Here is a 20,724-nt window from a genome sequence, read left to right on the forward strand (position 1 = left end):
ATGTTCACCTGCTTCAACACAACCCATTCAGATGACTGCAATTCAGCAAAACCCTGTTAATCAGCCAACAATTGAAATCATGTGTGCTGAAGCAGGGGAACATCTAAAACATGCAGGTCAGTGTGCCTTGAGGACCAGGATTGGGAAACACTGGCTTAAATCGGTGTTTCTCAACCCTGGTCCTCACCGCCCCCCTGTCCTGCATGTTTTAGGTATTTTCCTTCTGCCTCACACCTGAATTGTATCTCTGGGTGATTAACAGGCTTCTGCAGCACTTGATGGTCAATCATTTGAATCAGCTGTTCTGGAACAGAGGCACATCTAAAACATGCAGAGCAGGGGGGCGGTGAGGACCAGGGTTGAGAAACACTGGCTTAAATAAAAAATCTCTGATTTTTTCCATATCAGATACATTTTTTCCACTTTCTTTATTAGAAAAATATATACATATGTATAAAATATTTTCAAAAAGTGACTTAATCCAATCATACCTTGTGTGAATTGTATGGCACAATATGAGGACCAGGGTATGAGAATCTTGTCATAATATTAGCCGAATAAAGATGTAATTAAGGAGGACTTTTTTGTGTTGGAGTTTTCATAAAATTACTACTTCACAGTCCAACAATTATGACTATTCTGCTAATATTAAGAATTTATCATTGTAAAAAAAATAATAAATAAAAATCCCTTATATTTTGTCCTAGAGTTGACCTGAATTCAAAGTCCAAATCAATAGAAGTTGTAAAACTCGCTTGTCAAACAAGATGGTGGGCTTTGGGCGTGCTGACATCACTCTGAACCAGGGGTGTCAAACTCCAGTACTCAAGGGCCGCTGTCCTGGAGTTTTTAGATGTGCCACAGGTACAAAACACTGGAATAAAATGGCTTAATTACCTCCTCCTTGTGTAGATCAGTTCTCCTGAGCCTTGCTAATGACCTAATTATTCTATTCAGGTGTTGTGCAGCAGAGGCACATCTAAAAGTTGCAGGACAGTGGACCTTGAGGACTGGAGTTTGACACCCGTGCTCTGAACTATGGAAACTCAAGGAGTGGATTAGTGAAAAAAAAAAAAAAAAAAAAAATCAAAATTTTCCAAAAATTAAAACTTCATAAACCAAGAATTCACTTAATTGATTTTATCAACTAATGAACATCTGAAATCACAGGCGTTCTAACTTACCTGGCCGTATACGTCTGCTGAGGGCGATGATCTGGATCTCTCATGGAAACACGTCGTCTGGGTCTGGTCCTCTGGTCCTGGATCTAGGATGTTCTCGGCCGAATAATACCGTCCAGAGGCTTTTTTCTCTGGATGCTGTCTCTGTATTTTCCAACTTGCTTCATACTCAGCAAATGTACCAAGTCTTTGCTTGTCTTGGGAGGATGGTGGAGAATAAGAAACCTTAGTGCTCTCGATTTCCTTCTTTGTGTTTTCTGTTGCACAGCTAGAAGCCTGATACTTCAATTGACTTTTAGGCAGCATGTAATCAGGAAATCCTTGATTCATGGTTTCATTTAAGAGTTCTTGTTGGTCTAGTGAGGAGTTTGCATTTTCAGCAAGAGTTGGGACTTCACTAACCCCTACCTCATAGATTTTGTCTGGTTCAGAATACGACCGGACCTTCTTTTCTGTAGGAAAACGCTTTCGGGATCCAATGCGAGTTACGTGACCCGGGGAATGATTTGTTCCTGACTCCGTGACCGCTGCCAGAGCGCTTCCATCTTTGCGAGCCGGATAGTTAGACTGGATCTCAGTGGCAGCATGGTCCGCCAAAACAGGCTCCAGATCTCTCCTCCTGAAAGAGGTCGCCTTAAGCACCCTGGCTTGAGCTTCCTTTACATGATCTTTGTAGCAGTTAGACTGCAAGGACACATCTGCAGAAGCTGGGGTGGTAATTTCAGTAGATTTCCAGGAATTTTGCTCTTCTTCTTCACCTTGAGCCCCGGGGAGAGCAGCAGCACTCTTGCTTTTCTGCAGCTTTGCTCTTCTCATCTGGATTTCATTTCTCAGTGTGGTGGCAAACCGCTCGCTGCGTTTTACCTGGTTGCTTTCAAAGTACTCCTCAGAGTTTGAGCCACTGGTTTTCTCCTCTTGACCTTCTGTATCCATGGACAGAGAGTGAAGCATGGGAGTTGTCTGCGGGCAGATCTTGTTGCTCACATGAGTTTGAAGTCTAATGTCTTGGTGAGAGTCTTTGAGCTGAGCTGGCAGAGACCGTCTTTGCTCAGGATGCCTCCTAGGAAGGTTACTGACGTACGGAGGGTCTGCCATTTGTGTGCTGTGTCCTCTATGGCTTTCCCTATCATCACAGAAGTGTTGGAGTACAGAAGTTTCCGGAACAGTCGTCACTTGGTGCTTGCTGTAGGCATTGCTGTCTTTGTTGTGAGAGGGGTGTTGATGTTGTTGAGGAAGATGATATTTGACTTTGGTGACCGTTCCAGCCTGTGGTGGAGCTGCACCGGTATCGCTCCTCCGGTCATTTGGTGCATCAGACCACGGTGAAGCGTTAGGCGGATTGGATGTGGTGATGCAGTAATATCGGCTCGGTCCAGTGACCTCTGTGGTTTGGTCAGTAGCTGCAGAAGACAGTGAGCTGCTTAGACTTCTTCTCTGGTTCTGGGTCGAGTGTTGAACAGAACCATTAGTGGGAGGTTCCTGCGAGCTGCTGTGGTACCCACCTACACTTTGTTGCTTTGGTACGGATACAGACCAGGGTTGAGGATGGAAAGTGCTTTTGTCACTATGTTGTCTTGGATGGAAGAGCTGGCTAGCGTGGGGAGCTTGTTGTTGCCCAACATCAGCGCTGTAGGGGGAATACTGCTTGTTGGAGCTAAATTGGGTATGGCTGTATTTGTCAGATGCACCATAAACATTTTCACTGTCATTCTTTGGAGAAATGTTGTGACTGGTACAATTTTCAGCAGAAACCTTACAGGCCAGGTGTGAATCAGGTCCTTCTGGGTGAGTTTTAACCTTCCCTCTCTCGTGTGCCTTGGTTGCAGCAAAGCTATCGCTACGTGCCGGCGGAAGCGGAGGAGGTGGAGAGGCTGAAACAGTCTTCTTTTTCTCTGGGACATTCCACACAGGTCCAAAGACGGTTCTGCTTGAAGAAGAGTGCCGGGACCCATGCAAATCCTCAACCTGTGGGCCACCGTGGCCCGAGTTAACTCCTGGTATCTGAAAATATGCAAGTCTTTCATCCTGTCTGCCTCCCTCAGCAGCCAGACTCTGGCTGTTTCTGCCATTGCTGTGCTTTGCATCCCACTGACCGACCTTATACGCCACATTCTCTGTCGAGGCAGCGTTGCTTTTTGAGAGCGAGTAGTCTGGAGTGCTTGAGCTTGTTGAGAACGAGCTGTAGGCAGAGTCTCGTTTCCCTCCTCCAAGGTGCTCCATGCTGTTGTTTGACTTAGCAGGCGACATGTGACAGTGTTCTAAACTGTCCATGCTGCCAAGAGAGCTGAACTGGTCGGACACTCTGCGCAGGTTTGTCTGCTCCCAGCCAGAGGCGAGATCTGTAGTTGATGAGCTGGAGCTGCAAGAAATTAAACGTTACAACATATGAGTTTTCCTATAACGAGGTATGTGCAGGTTTCAGCAAGTCAAAATTAAGACTTTTTGAGACCTTTTTCATGCCATATTGAATAAAATTTAAGACAAAAAAAAAAAATATATATATATATTAGGGCTGAAACGATTCCTCGAATGATTCGAGTACCTCGATTACTAAAATTCCTCGAGGAAAATTTACCTGCCTCGAAGCTTCGTTAATTTATGTTTTATTATTTAGCGCACCGTGTTCCGACCGGGACTTCATTTGCGTTGCGCGGAGCTCTCACTTCCGCCTCTGAGTTGTTGACAAAAGCTAAGTCTCAGCGGCATAAAGTCCAATCTTCAAGATTGGCCCGTGGGGATTTTATTGATTGATGATAATGCCCGACTTTTTATCGTTTTTGGGGAACCAATAAGCATCCTTAAAATGACTGGGGGAATGCCTGGAGTACGGCAGCATTTCTCCTCCGGGGCTGCTGGTTGAAAGCGAACGGCGGGAAGAGCGCTGAGGTGAGCGGATAGCCTGAGCAGGGCGGGCGGCTGAGTAGCTGATGCTTACCGTGTAAATGTAGCTTTACCGACGAACCGCACAATAAATTTCATTTCCCGGTCTGAAGAAACGGGTGGCGGAGCGCATCGTACATGGCTGGTAGATGAGTTTCTGAGTGTGACCAGTGAAGGTGTCGTAAATATCCCGTATTGCTTCCCCCCGTGTTCGTCCCCCGGTCTAACGGTTCGTCAGTCCGCTGGTCTATTTCCTCCCCTCCACCCCATCTTACGTTCGTTCATTCGCCCTCTCCTCCCACTCCAGGCGGTATTTCCCGTATTTTCAAACCCAAAGCGTGACAGGTTAGGTGGCAAGGTGAGTTTAATTAATCTATTAAACTCACTGAAGATGAATACATAAACTAAAAGCTGGATTGTAGACATTTTTTATAAGCATATTTGTGAGCCTGCCTCTTTATTAAAATCAATATAATTTCAGATTTTTCTATAACTTTTCTTCTGGTTAACTTAGAAAGTGAGCTATTATTGTTACAGGTTAGTTTTCTAAACTACAAAAAAGCAACTGTTAGGGATGCTCAAATATGAAAAATTGGACTGATATTGATATCTGATAGTAACACCGGTATTATGCCAGATTTACCAATATTTCATTTTATAATTTTTTTTTTATCCGATTACTCGATTAATCGTAAGAATAATCGATAGATTACTCGATTACTAAAATATTCGTTTACAACAGCCCTAATATATATATAAATACAGGAGATGGTTGGGGGAGCTGTTGTATTGCAATCAACAGATCTTAATGAAAACTTACATTTCTTGGGGTTCTTGGCAGTGACTGTGTGATTCTCATACTGCTTATGGCTCTCTGTAGCCTTACCCCCATAGTCCCAAAGTTAATTTTTTTTTTGCACAGAATACACCTAGCCTTGTATGGGTTGGCAACAGAAGTGAGCCATGTAGCCAGCTGGGGGTAAATTTGCACTTAAAAAGCTAGCTAGCAGCTAATTACCGACTGTCTTGAATGACAGAATGCAATGAAAAGGTCTGTGCACAACTCACACTTTGGACTGACAGAAAAATCCCAAGAGAAACAGAAAACTACATATATGGCAAAATTTAAGACATGTAATTAATATATTTAAGGCAGACTTATATTTTATGAATTCAAGGCCTTAATTTAAAAACATAAATTTAAACTTTTAAACTTTTTAAGGATGCACAGACACCCTGCATTTTACTTTCTCATTAAGATCTGGACACGATCCAGTTACTGGTATCAAAGTAACCTAAGGTTTGACAAAGATACAACTTCAAACACACAAACATTTCCCTTCAAACTGTTTGGAGTTACTTTAACAGGAATTTCCATTAGAGAATATGCCGGAGTTATCGGATGATATGGAGCATTAATTAATGCTACTTCGACCGTTGCCTGTCCTGTTTCTGCACACTGCTGGCAGAGACAATGTTGGCTGTTATTTTTGGTTGTAATTACACACCACTATCACCACCTTATTAGAGCATGTGTCTGTTAGGCTAAGCTGAGCTAACATCATCTGTTGAAACATGTATAATGAATATGGATTTGTAAACTATCGCAAAATGTAGAGGGTGTTTATTTGGTTCTTTACTGCATGTCTGCATCGAAATAAAAATAATGATTAATAAATACCCTCAAAGAAACTATTCTACCTGTGATAATCTATTTGTTAGAATGTTTTAGCAACACTAGGATACATGACAGTTGAGTTTCTGTTCTAAATAAAAACAGTTGAATTACATTCATATTTTTTTAATACTATATCTATCTATCTATCTATCTATCTATATATATATATATATATATATATATATATCTATATATATATCTATATATATATATATATATATATATATATATATATATATATATATATATATATATATATCTACATATATACTGTGAAACTGTCATATTTTTTTACCACAAGTCTATGGACGTCAGAATACACAAACATGCCATTTCAAAACTAAATATACATGTTTGAGGCAGTAGTTGTTGGTGTAAAACAATTGCATGAGAAATAATCAGCTCTAAGTTCTGAAAACTAAAATCATAAAATTGTGTACTGTAAATGAAAAGACACCCCAAACTCAGAATCAGCAGCAAAACAACTAAATCCCAGTTACCTTGCATCATATCTGGGGTGCCACACCGTGGTGGGCGGGGACTGTCTTCTGCCAGCTTCTGATTGGCTTTCATTGAACTTGGTGGAGTGCCAGGAGTGAGGCCTGCTTATGGGTTCATTCCGTCTGCAGAGAGGGCAAAAACACAGACTGGGTTACAGACCAACTCTGATGAAGAACACTGTTTTTCCATCTATAAACCAGCCCATGTCGACTTTATCAGCAAACTTAAAGGTTCAAAAATAAGGCAACCGTTGTGAGAAGTCTGAGCATGAGTTTGACTTACATTTTTTAAATTGAGCACACAAGTATGTATTAAAAACACATTTGCTTTGAGGTATCAGATGATGTGTGTGTTAGTGTCTTAAACTATGGTACACTCCTACAGGTCTTTGGCAAACCTGAGTAGTCTGAGCTCTGAAAATGGATATTTTATAAGGCCAGACGTTGGAGCTGAGGTTTCAAGTAAATGGTATGTTGCACTGTAAGGACTCAACTTTTTAAACAAATCCAAACAAACTCTTTAAACCATTGATGTGTCATTTTTTTGTTCACTCCATCAGTCACAGTGGGAATAAATGTGACATATTTTAGATTTGTTTTAGCTCTCAGAAGCTTTGTGCAGATGATAGGTAGCCATAAGTCACATACCCATGAAAGCCGTTCTTTCTGAGGTAGCATGTCACAAGGCAAACACAAAACACAAATTAACACATTTGCTCAGAATTACAAACAAAACGCATTCTACGTCTAACTGGATGAAGATGCATGCTGCACAAATGGAATGAACTTTATTGAATGACATGAATCACAGGACAATGCAGGTGATGATCAGCCAGAGACAGAAAGCTGATGTCAAAGGACTTTACTAAGCAAATGAGTTCTATGGTAACGTTCACAAGGCAGACATGATGAGGGGGGGAGTGGACAGGACATATGCACTACTTCTTTACAGTGAAGTCACAGAATCATACCTCATGGAACTTCGCAAAATCTTCGTAAGAAAGCTTCTCGCCACATGCACGTCATTCTCTGAGGGCATTTTCTGAGCTACAATATCCACCATTTTCAAATTCCTGGGCAGCAAGGGCAGGAAGACACACAGAGCTCAACAGCAGGACAACACAGAAAAACCACTTTACATCCTGAAATACTGATATGCTTGTGAACACTGAACAGGTAGGACGTAGCTTCAGTTTTAAGACGCTATACTTTTGGTTGCCTTTAACATCTGCAGCCATTTAAAGGAAGATAAAACACTAAAATAGGATGATGCTTTGCAAAATGCGTGCGATAAACAGCGCACCTGTAAAAGGAAAACTAAACAAATGATTTGGAACATGAAAGGGTTGTGGTTTTAATCACAGAGAAAAGGCTTCTTCAATCAAACATGGTGTTCATTTAGTAAAATAATTTCACCACTTAACTTTGGAGCTGTCCCCGTTCAGACTAGTTAAGTTCACCCTCTGGGAATAATCAATCCATTTTAATTTCTACTTTCCAATCTATTTTCTATTAAGGATGCCAAGAGAGTTAACAGATATGTACAAGATACTAATAGCTCATAGCCACAAAACAAAAGTCACGTTAATAAAAAAACAAAACAGAAAATCTCACTAAATCATCTCTTTAAGAATCTTAAATAAAACTGCAGTAAATATATTACTAATATTCAACTTTATTTATTCCACATAGCTGCTTAACTATTCTTTTTTAAGTTTTCATAGAACACTCTAAATTTACAGAATAAGTGAAGGTCAGGCAATGTTTATATTAACTTTCCTCTTAACACATACAGGAAATGTCAACCACTTGCTTTTGTGAAAAAGTTTGTCTGTTTTTCTTTGAGAAAAAGAGAAAATTGCATCAAAAGACAAACATTTTTCCTTCTTTTGGGTTTCCATAACTATTCAAAACTTAACAGTTGGACGGAATATCATGCTTTTCTAGATCGCACAGAAAACCTGTATGAACTTGGCAGAAAGAACATTCAAACTCAACAAAACAGAGGTTAAAGACATATCATACTGAAGTATAAATGATTGTAATTCAAAGGGACATGCAGTATTTCTGAATAGTAATTAACTCGTACTCAATGTAACAGCCCCCCCTTCTGGTAAAAACACTTCGGTGTTCAGTTCATGACGCTGGAGCAAATGAGAAAGCCCAGGTAAGACGGACAGAATAATTTACAGGCAACTGCAAAACTGCAGCAACCATCTCTCATCGTCAGAGGAGGGTGAAGCTGAGGTGAGCTATAATCAGACGGCCATATGGTCCCTGGGGGAACACAGGCCCAGCATGAGTCAGGGGGGCTTAGAGAGGAGAATCTCGCTCACAATCAGATCAGCCACTTCACCGCTTTATTCAAGCTGTCGTCTGCATGCCAGGCATCTTTTCTGCCCCCACTCGAGCTCAAAACTGACACAGTTTGGCAGCCACAGAGGCAGTAGTTTGTGGTGGACAAATGGTGAACTGTTAACCAAAAGGATAATAATCGGTATCAAAAACATTTTAATTCTTTTACTGGGCATCAGGCTCCAATTTCTATAATGGCGTTATCTCAAGTATATTCAGCCAACAAATCTGCTGAATGTATATAAAACATTACTAATGTAATAGTGCAGATGTGTAGACAAAGGTTTTCTTGCCTTGGTTTTCACTGAAGAGAAGATTTGCTCATAAAAGTGAGGTTAGCAGGACCTGCTGCTTCACTGAAGTAATGAGGAAATGTCCAAAACCAACAGCTTGTTTCTCTTGGAGACACGACTCTTGCTTTTGGATCAAATTAATACAGTTTTGACACCCTATGATCTTTTTTTCAGACAGACAGATTAAAGCCTCTGTAAAGTGGGTCAGTTCCCTAAAATGAATTGAGGATTAGAGATAAGGCCTATTTAGAAGACAAAGACAAGCCAACATGGAGGCCAAGTCGTCCTTGTGTCGTCGCAGGCCTGTTTCTGGGGCAGCTAACCACACATGGCGCATGCCATTGGTATGCAAATGAACCTGGTTTTATTAGGCCTATCGTCAGGGCTACAGCTGGGCAAGCACAGATATGTCAGGAAAGTGAATTGGATGGCTGCAGTGGGGGGCAGGGGAAGAAACTGGTCACTGCTTTCTGAGTGACCAGTTTGAAGTCCGACTGAACACCGAGCGTACGCTCGACTGAGCAGTCAAGAAAAAATAAAAATCACATAATACAACAAAAAAAGTCCAAAAACATTTATCATTTGTTTTATGTGCAATCCTTTAAAGTTTAATTTGTCTTTATGTTTTAAAATGTTAATTCTTACTGATCACGGCTTAACCTAAATGACTGATGGCCTCAGACCGAGAGGTAAAACAAAAGGTTCTTACAACAATAACAAAGTATTAGGGTCAAAGGAAACCAAAGAAGGCCCCGTTATCCACAATTATTCATTGATGTATAAATAGGCAGCATAAAACATCAGCATCAAAAGAGATAGACTTCAACTATTTAATGTTAAAATGTAAAAATAAATGAATAAATAAATGATGAAGTCAGACTCACCAAACGTGGATGAACAGAAACAACAACAACCACAACAAATGTAAATCCTAAAAGCAGTCCACTAATATCAAAGTGGAATTTAGTTTGAGTTGTAAAGTGGGACCAGCTGCATCCATGTGCTGGTCAGGCATAATGGTCCCAGTACTTCAAAGACAGACAAAGATAAAAAGGACTGACTTCTGAGCACCAACATTACCTACAAACTCACATTGTCTGACAACTTAGACATTTCAACCTGAAATGGGCAACACTGAAAGTAAAACCAAGTTTTCCTGGCAGAAGTAGATACAACTTATGGGAGGTTTTCTTCAGGGGCTTTTTTCCCCCAGAGAGGGGGTAGAAAAGTGCACTAAAGGGAGGAGGGCCATTGTCATAGCCAGTCCCCTGTGAGTATTCCCCCTTCCTTGCGTCGTCTCATTGGCTCTAAGGGGCTAATATGCTAATTGGGGGATGAAAAGCTGGACTCTTGTCTTGCCATCACCCCTGTTGTGAGGCACACATGCATTTCAACAATTACCATGGCAACAGCTTTATCTATAGTGTGTGAGAGCGCTTGGTTTCCTGAAAGTATCCGGTAAAGAGCGGAGCTGCTGACCATCAGGGGTTGTTACCTCTGCTTGGTGAACACAAATCAATATCAAAAAGTATTGACTGGTAATTGTAGATATGATCAAATTCAACTTTTCAATCTAAGAACACAGTTTCAAGTAAACCAATTATGGTGCGGCAACCACAATAAAATTGGACACATATTTTTAACTGTTTGAAATCTTATGAACAGAGTAACAGTTGCCACATGTTGCTGCATACTGCTGGTCAGCAGGATGAAAAATGTTGTTTGGATATTTTTGGTCATTAAAAACAGTCAGGATCTGAAAAATAAAGAATCTCAATACCATTTAAAAATACAGCTAGTAAGCTAAAAATGGCGACTGGAGCTGATTGCAGGATGACTATTCTTGAAGATAATCCGACCAATATATCAGATTATTTATTCAAAATCATTTTTTTCCTTAAGTTCAAAATTGATTAACATTCTAAAAGGTTAAAGATAACCTTCCATTTTCTATATCTCCTTAATCAATGCAACATTATTCCAAAAGCAGAAGGAATAATTGTTGCTTTTCAGTTTCAAATAAAAATGCTTGGATCATTGTTTAGAGATTTGTTTGCATTTTTGTGCAAATTAAACCTGACCAATAACAGGAAAACACTCCTCAAGTGCTCATGCTGAATAGGTAAATATTTATTCAGAATTCTTAATTTATATTCCTTTATAACTATATAAGAAATTACAAAACACAACAGTTTTTCAAAGAAATTAAAAATGTTCCCATGTTTTTATCTTCTTGTCTTCTTAAAGTGGAAAACATTCCAGTTCACAGTTTTTGTTTTCTAATGGACAAAAAAAAATAATAATTATGGGATGCAGATTAGTGCAGACATACTGCAACCTAATGCTGACATAAAAGGCACTAAAGTTCACAAAAACCTATTGTAAGCATTTTTCTTCAATAACTTCAATAACATTATGTTTCAATACTGTGAAGTAAGAAAATAACTAAAGGCAATCCATCTAGAAACATTGCTTGTACTGTGTCCCCTGAGATGTTACGGAAAGTCAGACTCTAAACCTTCACATATTTTCACTCCTAAACCTATTAGTTTCAGCTGAAAAGGGGAATGCTGTCAAGAAAAATGATAGACAGCTGGTAATTATCAGCCAGCTTGAAAAGCATGGCAGTGACGGAGGAAAGTGCAGCATCATGTACAGTATTGGACGGCAGGAAGAAAAAAAAAGAAAAAGAAAAAAAAAAAGCTAAAGTTCAAACTGCCAAACCTGCACTTTGCAGGTGAGCTGCTGGGTCTCATTTGCTCCCTGAGGAGGCTCACAAAGGCCTTTCTTCAGCTAACCCCACAATCAGACCAGTCATGGTGTAGGTGAGAGAGGTGAACTGTGAGCACCATGCAATGATCGGCACATTCCTGGGCTGAGTGGCATACCAGCTGCCGAGTCACGAGCTGTCTGTGCTGACCCATGGCCCAGAAACACCTGGAAGCCTTCAGACTGAGGTCGAAGCTTCCAGCTGTATCATTACACGAGTGTTAAATGCCACCTCAAATTTTATTGGATTCTTTTGTGTGTCTGACAATGGGCATAAATTCATCAACAAGTAATTATTTAGAGCTTAGGAGTGGACCTAAAATAAAATAATTAGTGTGAGCAACCCTCACAAAACTGTCAAAATGGCAAAAAGGTGTGAAATATTTATATGCGAAGTCAGCCAGGACTTGGCTCTGATTCTGGATCCCGGAGGGCTATGTTCCCCATTAAGACTCTTTTATAGGTGTTACCTGTTGACAGAACATTTCTAATGTTACACATGAAGCATGAGTCAAAAACATGGCTGAAGATGGCAAAAAATAAATCATAGACAACTCTGCAACAACACAGAGTTCATCACCTACATAATTACTCGACATAACTAGTCCAAACATTACAGTTTCTGAAACAGTATGAGAATATTGGACACACATACTCACACCTCATAACACGCAGCATTTCAAATTCCAGCCCTTTTCTAATCTGTGCACCATTCCCAAACTCACCGTTACAACACTCTTCCAGGTCGAAGCTGTGACTGAGGGTAAGCTTCAAACTAGTTAGCCATTTCATTATCAGGGAGATGATAATGAAGGAGAGGGAGAATACACATGGGGACTGTTGTTTTGGTGATGCTAAGAGGGTTAAACGGTAATGCTATAGTCAAGAGTCGTGCGTACTACCATCATAAATAACTAAAGCCAGATCAAAACAGCAGGATAGGGAAATGTTCTGAACTATATTAATGTATATCATTATACATTGGTTAAAAGAGGAATCAAGACTGAATAAAATCAGCATTGGTTGATCAAAGAATGATAAAAACCAGTGAACAAAAATCTCCCACAACTTTGGTAAATCGCTCATAAATCTATTGGATTCTGTGAAAATTCATGAGGAAAAAAATCTGTATAATTTATAATTCTACCTTAAAGACTCTGTATGGTTTCATGTACAAAGTAAAACAGTACATTGCCAAGTTGAATGCAGCCAATATTACTAGACCGTCAAAGTTTCCCTAAAGGCAAGACTAGAAACTACAAAAACAAAAGCTTTAGTCTGTAAACTATAATTTGTTATGTTGAGATACAAACAATTTTAAGAAATCTACTTAAAAGGAATTTAGTTATCTGCATTCCAAAACGTATTGCGTAGGCTTAATTAGAAAAATAAGGCTTGCTAAATGTAAGCCACTGCCCAGAACCCCTACTGAGTGCTTACACTGTAACATACCCCTGTAATCTTTTCCTGCTATAACTGGATTTTGCTCTGAAATGCTGAAGCTTTCGTTAATCTAAAACAGCCACTCGATGTGTATGAATGTTTATTTTGTTGCTACAAGGACAACAACATTAAAACAGAACTTTGCAGCAGCAGATGATTGTGCCAGCAGCAGAAAAATGGTGAAACATAGAAGTCACTCTGGTACTTTTGTGCTGATTCCAGAAGGGGGAAACACAATGCCACAGGAGTGTGAAGTTTAATCATTCATGCAGCAGTAAATGTCTTATGAGGTTAAGGGTGTGTAGCATTGCTAGGGCTGTTGTAAACGAATATTTTAGTAATCGAGTAATCTATCGATTATTCTTACGATTAATCGAGTAATCGGAAAAAAAATTATAAAATGAAATATTGGTAAATCTGGCATAATACCGGTGTTACTATCAGATATCAATATCAGTCCAATTTTTCATATTTGAGCATCCATAACAGTTGCTTTTTTTGTAGTTTAGAAAACTAACCTGTAACAATAATAGCTCACTTTCTAAGTTAACCAGAAGAAAAGTTATAGAAAAATCTGAAATTATATTGAATTTAATAACAAAGAGGCAGGCTCACAAATATGCTTATAAAAAATGTCTACAATCCAGCTTTTAGTTTATGTATTCATCTTCAGTGAGTTTAATAGATTAATTAAACTCACCTTGCCACCTAACCTGTCACGCTTTGGGTTTGAAAATACGGGAAATGCCGCCTGGAGTGGGAGGAGAGGGCGAATGAACGAACGTAAGATGGGGTGGAGGGGAGGAAATAGACCAGCGGACTGACGAACCGTTAGACCGGGGGACGAACACGGGGGGGAGCAATACGGGATATTTACGACACCTTCACTGGTCACACTCAGAAACTCATCTACCAGCCATGTACGATGCGCTCCGCCACCCGTTTCTTCAGACCGGGATATGAAATTTATTGTGCGGTTCGTCGGTAAAGCTACATTTACACGGTAAGCATCAGCTACTCAGCCGCCCGCCCTGTTCAGGCTATCCGCTCACCTCAGCGCTCTTCCCGCCGTTCGCTTTCAACCAGCAGCCCCGGAGGAGAAATGCTGCCGTACTCCAGGCATTCAAGGATGCTTATTGGTTCCCCAAAAAACGATAAAAAGTCGGGCATTATCATCAATCAATAAAATCCCCACGGGCCAATCTTGAAGATTGGACTTTATGCTGCTGAGACTTAGCTTTTGTCAACAACTCAGAGGCGGAAGTGAGAGCTCCGCGCAATGCAAATGAAGTCCCGGCCGGAACACGGTGCGCTAACTAATAAAACATAAATTAACGAAGCTTCGAGGCAGGTAAATTTTCCTCGAGGAATTTTAGTAATCGAGGTACTCGAATCATTCGAGGAATCGTTTCAGCCCTAAGCATTGCCACAGAATATAAACTGTCTGAGTTTAGCGACCATAGGAAAAGGAAATGTCACTGTTTTATAAGGTCTACTGAAGTAAAAATAATTATCAGGTTTAGATAACATTGTAGGTTAAATTACGGATACTAGTTCTGCAAGTTTTTAGCTCTCAATAGCTAGTCTTAACTAGAACAACAGTAAACAATTCCCTCCAAATCCAACAGGATAATTCAAGTGTATTCTGACAATACGCCTTAAATTGTGCAGTACAATCAAGCTATTCATATTTCATGTTTATGCTAAATACCTTTAATCAAATTGATTTAAAAGTAGTATATCCACATTGCCTTGCAGAAATATTAACATTTCTTGAATTTCTCAATTTACAAGCAAAAGCTTCAAATGGGATATATGTGACAAAGCGTAGAGGTACATAATTGTGAAGTGGAATGTAAATAAAACATTCAAAACAGCTTTAGTTTTGAATATTTTAGGATTTAAGTCATTGCCCATTCCCTCCAAGGTAAACACCAAGGTAGGAATCTTGGAATAATCATGGACTGTAAATCTAACTATATAGTTTTATAGGGTATATAGTTTTGATCTAGTTTTCCATGTCTCTGAACGTTGCAGTTCTGGAATATGACAGAGCTGGAAGATAACAGGTTAATGGTAGCTTGATTCTTCTCACATCCTTGGCAGTCCGTTTGTGTCTTTTTTTTTTCTTAGCGAACCTGTTGACTATTTGCAACAAAACACTTGATGGCTCTGTAATCATGCCCCGAGTACTCCATCCCTCAGAGATTTTTGGTATTTTTTTTTACTCTTCAGAGTTGGTTAAATCTCTCTTTTTGGCTCATTTTGTCTAAACATGAATGCCACACAGAATGTATTTTGTAAAACTTTAAAAATTATTATCTTACTTCCACTTCACAGCTATATTCTGGTTTGTGTTGATCACATAAAAATCATGATAAAACAGCTCAATGTTCGTGACTGTAAAGGTAAATGTGTAAATGTGAAAAGGTCCAAGAGGTATCATTACGCTCACAAGGCCCTATAAAATGATACTTAACTTCACACAGCAAAAAGATCAAAGCAGTTTCAAAAAGGCATTCGGGAGAGTGAGATGCTTTCCCACATACAGCCACACCTATCTGATCTCTATGTGACGTGTGACAAGTTCTGCCCGTCCCCTCGCAAAAATGACATTGCACCAACCACCGCGCATGAGTCACCATGTGCAAAAAGCATGAGTGTGGAAACTGAGCTCCGCCCTTATGCTATGTGTAGAGAAACCACACCTGTACACAGGGGCAGGTTCTGACAGCTTTCTGATAACCATCCAACATTATCCTTCAGCTGAATGGGGAGGTGTTTAACAAATAACATTTGACGTGCACAGGCAGAGGTGGAGAGCAAAAGAAAACATCATGGGCTCCAACCAAACTACAGGTAGCGATGTGAACGCCAGAGGACAGAACATTTCCAAACATCAACAAGCAAACAAGCAGACCACAGCTGAATGACAAGTAGGAGAAATTGGACATGAAGTGAAGCTTTGAGGTTCAGTAATGACCCACTATCACTTCGCAGTATTCTAAATGTGACCCAGACTTGTTATTATGGCCTTGGGAAATGACTGACTCGAGATGCTATTTGAGACGAGTCGAACAAAGGAATTCCTCAACACAGACAATCCGAGCAAACGGAGAGGCCTGTGGGATTCAGAGACTGCTAAACACAATATGATTAAGACTTGTCCTTGAAAGGTAATGTCTCACTCCATTACGAATTACAAGCATATTAAAGTAAAATATCCAGAATCCCCCACTCATGCCTTCTGCTTTTCAGCAGCTTAATGTATTGTGAAGGTAATCCATTTCCTCCCACAGGTTCAAAAGAAAAATGTGTCAGGAAAAAAATCATGTGAAAACCGAGATTCCTCTGCTGTCTAGAAAGTCATTAACCAAGATTTCTTGGTAACACCGGGAGTAAAAATAATTCCTTGACTGAGACCCCTGGTAGAGCCAGACAGAACATTTACTCAAACCACCCTGAGCTAAAACTTTAGTAGCCATACCTTTCAAAAGCTGATGTGGGATTATGCAACATTCCTCCAAGAAAAGGGGATTAATGCCACTTTAGAAGAGTTTCATGGAGCATAACCCATCAGAGTCAGTACAAAGTACTAAAATACCAATACCTTTCTTTAATATATCTTTATTTTCCTGCAATCTACTTGAATATTTTAGACTACCAAAATAGTGAGACTTCTCTAAAGGTCCGCCCGTATGGGGAGCTACTCGGTTTCACATAGACTGTCTATCTTTTTGCAAAATCTATGTTTTCATTCTAAGACATGCAGCTGTGATCTCTGTCGACAGAAATGCAGGTAATTGAAACAGATTAAATCTGTTAACTTTCTGTATGGATTTTTATCTCCATGGAGCTAACAATCTCAAATTCCTGTCTGATGTGACAAATCCCATTTCCAATTCTTTCTGTAAAGCCGAACTCCAGTCCTGAAGGGCCGCTGTCCTGCAGTTTTTAGATGTGCCACAGGTACAAAACACTGGAATGAAATGACTTAATTACGTTCTTCTTGTGTAGATCAGTTCTCCAGAGCCTTGCTACTGACTTAATTGTTGTATTCAGGTGTGGTGCAGCAGAGGCACAGCTAAAAGTTGCAGGGCAGTGGCCCTCCAAGACCTGTGCTGTAAAGAGTTCTGAAAAAGTTTTTAAGGACCAACTCAAGCAAGTCAATCCATTTGTAAAATTTCAGTCTGATTTCTGGTCTTCTCTTTGTACAGAAACGGCTCCGATCAGAGTCACCAACAACCTGCTAGCAGAGCTCTCCATCGCTCCTCATCCTCCTGGACCTCAGCTGCTTTAGACAACCATAATATCCTTCTCATTGGGATCCGTTACACAAACACTCACCATCTCTACCAACCGGGACTAAAGTTCACATGTTGGATGACCGAGCATTTGCTGTCGCTGCCCCACGGCTCTGAAACACCCTCGCCAGAGAGCCATTGAAGACTTAAGACTGTTTCAAAGAACATTTCTATTCAGCAAAGGTTACCAACAGAACTATTACTATTTTATTTTTTGTTTGATTCTTATTGTGTCTCATTTTACCTTTAATGCGGCACTTTGAGATTTCTTTCAAATTTAGGAGGGTTTTATAATTACATTGTATTGTTATTATTATTATCATCATTACCAAATCAGAATAATCTAATCTTCTTGCCTACAAACACATATGACTCAGTTGTTCAGTAGTTAGAATCAAATAATTTCTCTTTATCTGCTCTGATTTGAAGGTCAAACACTGAAAAAGTTGATTTCTTTTCCCTTTGGATTCAATATATCAAAGCTAAGAACTCCCACAGTACTCAGTCTGAAAAACACTTCAGCAGATCACCTGTAGTTAGATGCACTCTGAGTTTAATAAAAATCAGATGAAAGGTTAGTGATAGTCTTTAGAATCAAAAACTAGAATCTGACAGAATTGTCAGGTGGGACAATTAAAAAAAACGTAATCTGACATCGGCAAGAGACGGCAAAATCAGTGTATCTCAACTAAAAATGGTTTAAAAATACTTTCTAAAACTAAAATGTCATGTTACAGACAATCTGGCAAATCTAAAAGCCTTCTTTAGTTAAATTTAGACTGTGTTTCTTAAAACATAAAGGACCAGAGATGGAAATACACAATACCTCATACTTGTTTCCAGATCCTACAAACAACGTATCTCTCAAGACTATAACAATAAGTGAGATGAGAATCCGAGCTTTGTCCTTGCAGAGACAAATGGTGAGTGGACTTCCTTGTACGAGTGAATTTGTTCAGAGATTACGCTATGATATGATAGAATGCAAAAAGAAATGCGGATGGCAATGACAGACAAAGCCACCACTGTTTCACACACACACAAGGCCAATAGTAAGATGGCTGCTCTGTTGACAAATGATTCATCAGTTTAACCCACATATCAAACCTAAAGAATTACACAAGGATCAGTACACTATGAGAAGTGTCTTCTAGTGACAATAGTGGCTTACTATTCTGTATGGGATTAGAATATTTCTGGGCAAAACAAGCGAGGCGTTTAGTTAAGATACTGGTGTCAGACAAACTATACAAACCTGTATTGCTTGATCACACAGAGCACAAAACCAACTGACAGGGTGTGCTGAACTTAAAAAAAACTTTTAAAAAAATCTCACAGTCACATAATAAATGACTTCCCCTTGTGTGTCCCAACACCTGCCTGCGTGGGACAGTCATGATGTCACCCACTCTTTCTTCTTTTAAACTCTGCCGCAAACCAGGAAGCAGAGTTGAGAGCAAGCCTGGCTAAACAGGAACATCCAGCTAACATGAGCTCTGTGAAGCGGATCCCAGAACGAACAGACTGAATTACAGACGGGGAGCTGCTGGGCTCGGGATCTCTGCTTCTCCGTCGCCTAGGTGTGTTTGGAGCTGTTGCCATGGTGAACTTTTATGCTTATTAGATGGTGACGGCAGCAGATCCAGGAGGAGGCCAAGCACCTACCTTTTCACTACTAGACTGAGGGTCTTGTGGGAGCCTTTGACAAGGCAGATCGCCTCCTGTCTGTAGCCACTCAGGGGAACCTCGTTGATGTTGACGAGCTCGTCTCCCACCTGCAGACTCACAGCTGCTGCCTTGCTGCCTTCCTCCACCTGGAACAAAAACATAAAAATGCACCTAAACATAAATCGACAACACTGGGACTCAATGATTTGAAATATATCAGTATAAAGCAGGGGTGTCAAATTCCAGTCCTCAAGGGCCACTGTCCTGCAGTTTTTAGATGTACCTCAGGTACAAAACACTGGAATGAAATGGCTTAATTACCTCCTCCTTGTGTAGGTAAGTTCACCAGAGTCCTGCTAATGACCTAATTACTCTATTCAGGTGTGGTGCAGCAGAGGCACATCTAGAAGTTGCAGGACACCAGCCCTCGAGGACTGGAGTTTGACACCTGTGGTATAAAGTAAGAAAAATTGTGTATATGTGGGATGTATGGGTTGGCGATACAAGTTTTATTAAGATGTTTAGCGGTCCTTTTGTGACGATGGTAAAAGTGACAATAGCTTTGTTTCTATTGACCAAATAATAGTGCAAACTGGAATTACGAAAATAAATTTGCTTAATAGCAACACGGTAATTTCAAAGAATCCATGTTTTCCGATAAAATGTTTTGTTGCCCTGCGACAGACTGGCGACCTGTCCAGGTGACCCCGCCTCTCGCCTGGAACGTTAGCTGGAGAGGCACCAGCACCTCCCAACCCCACAAAGGGACAAGGGTGTACAGAAAACGGATGGATGGATGGATGTTTTGTTGCTAGTATGAGGTGGTGTTTTGGGTGGACAGAAAATGGTTAATTTCTCTAAACTGCGATGGAAACACTTTTTCGGGTCACAAAAGTCATGTGATCAACAACTGGATGTTACTACTGGCGGAAAAGAAAGACGACAACAGGAAGTGGTAGGAGGATGATGGCGTGTTTTTTAATGACTGACTGTGTGAACAAACTTATTCACTTGTGATTTTAATTGTGTTTCCATATTATGGATGAACAACAGACAAAATATGCTGTTTCCCAAAATAAGCAGCAGGCGTGCGAGCTTCTAAGGACCAGAATCAAAGGCAGCGAAATGCTTCAAAAAGCTGCACTTCAAACCTGTGGCATAATGAAAAAACAAACAGCGTTGTGTTTGTTTGAAGGCAGACACCTGAAATAACAAAAGAGGATGTACAGTGAAGAGCGCACAGCACACTGGACTCACAACGTCTGCTGCTGGAATATCTCAGAGGACATGCTGACACAAAGGTTGAACAAACCGAGATAGAACATCTTAAAGCTGACGGCAGCTACAGCCTGGTATTTCTGAAGCGTCATAAGTACTGATCGTTAAGGTCATCGCTGTCCTCACACTGACGCAGAAAGCCTGATCTGAGACAAGGAAAAAAAAAAACTGCTCAGCGTGGAAAGAAAGGCCGTGAGACGTTGCCTGGCAGCTGGCACATTAGCACACAAAAAGCTCAGCTCTGCAGCTGATTATCAGTTTTTCTCTCAACCTGTAGCAGGGTGCTGTGACTCAAACAGAGAAGTATGTGTAGATTTACCAACTCTCATATCTTATTGGGCCTTTACCCTCACTGAAAAAAAAACAACCCTCCAG

General features: G+C 40.2%; 1 protein-coding gene across 3 annotated transcripts in view; it reads right to left on the reverse strand.

Annotated features, from left to right (window-relative positions):
• The window catches only part of shroom2a (shroom family member 2a), a 47,382-nt gene that overhangs the window by 11,935 nt on the left and 14,723 nt on the right, over positions 1-20,724 (reverse strand). For 2 of the 3 annotated variants that reach the window (XM_088005156.1, XM_088005157.1), the window contains 3 exons: positions 19,069-19,217; positions 6,240-6,362; positions 1,185-3,540 (listed from right to left, as the gene is read on the reverse strand). In XM_088005156.1, the coding sequence (XP_087861282.1) occupies positions 1,185-3,540; positions 6,240-6,362; positions 19,069-19,217 (2,628 nt within the window). Of the gene's footprint in view, positions 1-1,184; positions 3,541-6,239; positions 6,363-18,229; positions 18,417-19,068; positions 19,218-20,724 lie in introns of those variants that run through there. The other variant, XM_088005158.1, reaches the window with a different exon arrangement.

Source organism: Poecilia mexicana, unplaced genomic scaffold, assembly GCF_051168715.1.
Source record: "Poecilia mexicana isolate PSO_F unplaced genomic scaffold, ASM5116871v1 scaffold_4, whole genome shotgun sequence".
NCBI classification, from domain to species: Eukaryota; Metazoa; Chordata; class Actinopteri; order Cyprinodontiformes; family Poeciliidae; genus Poecilia; species Poecilia mexicana.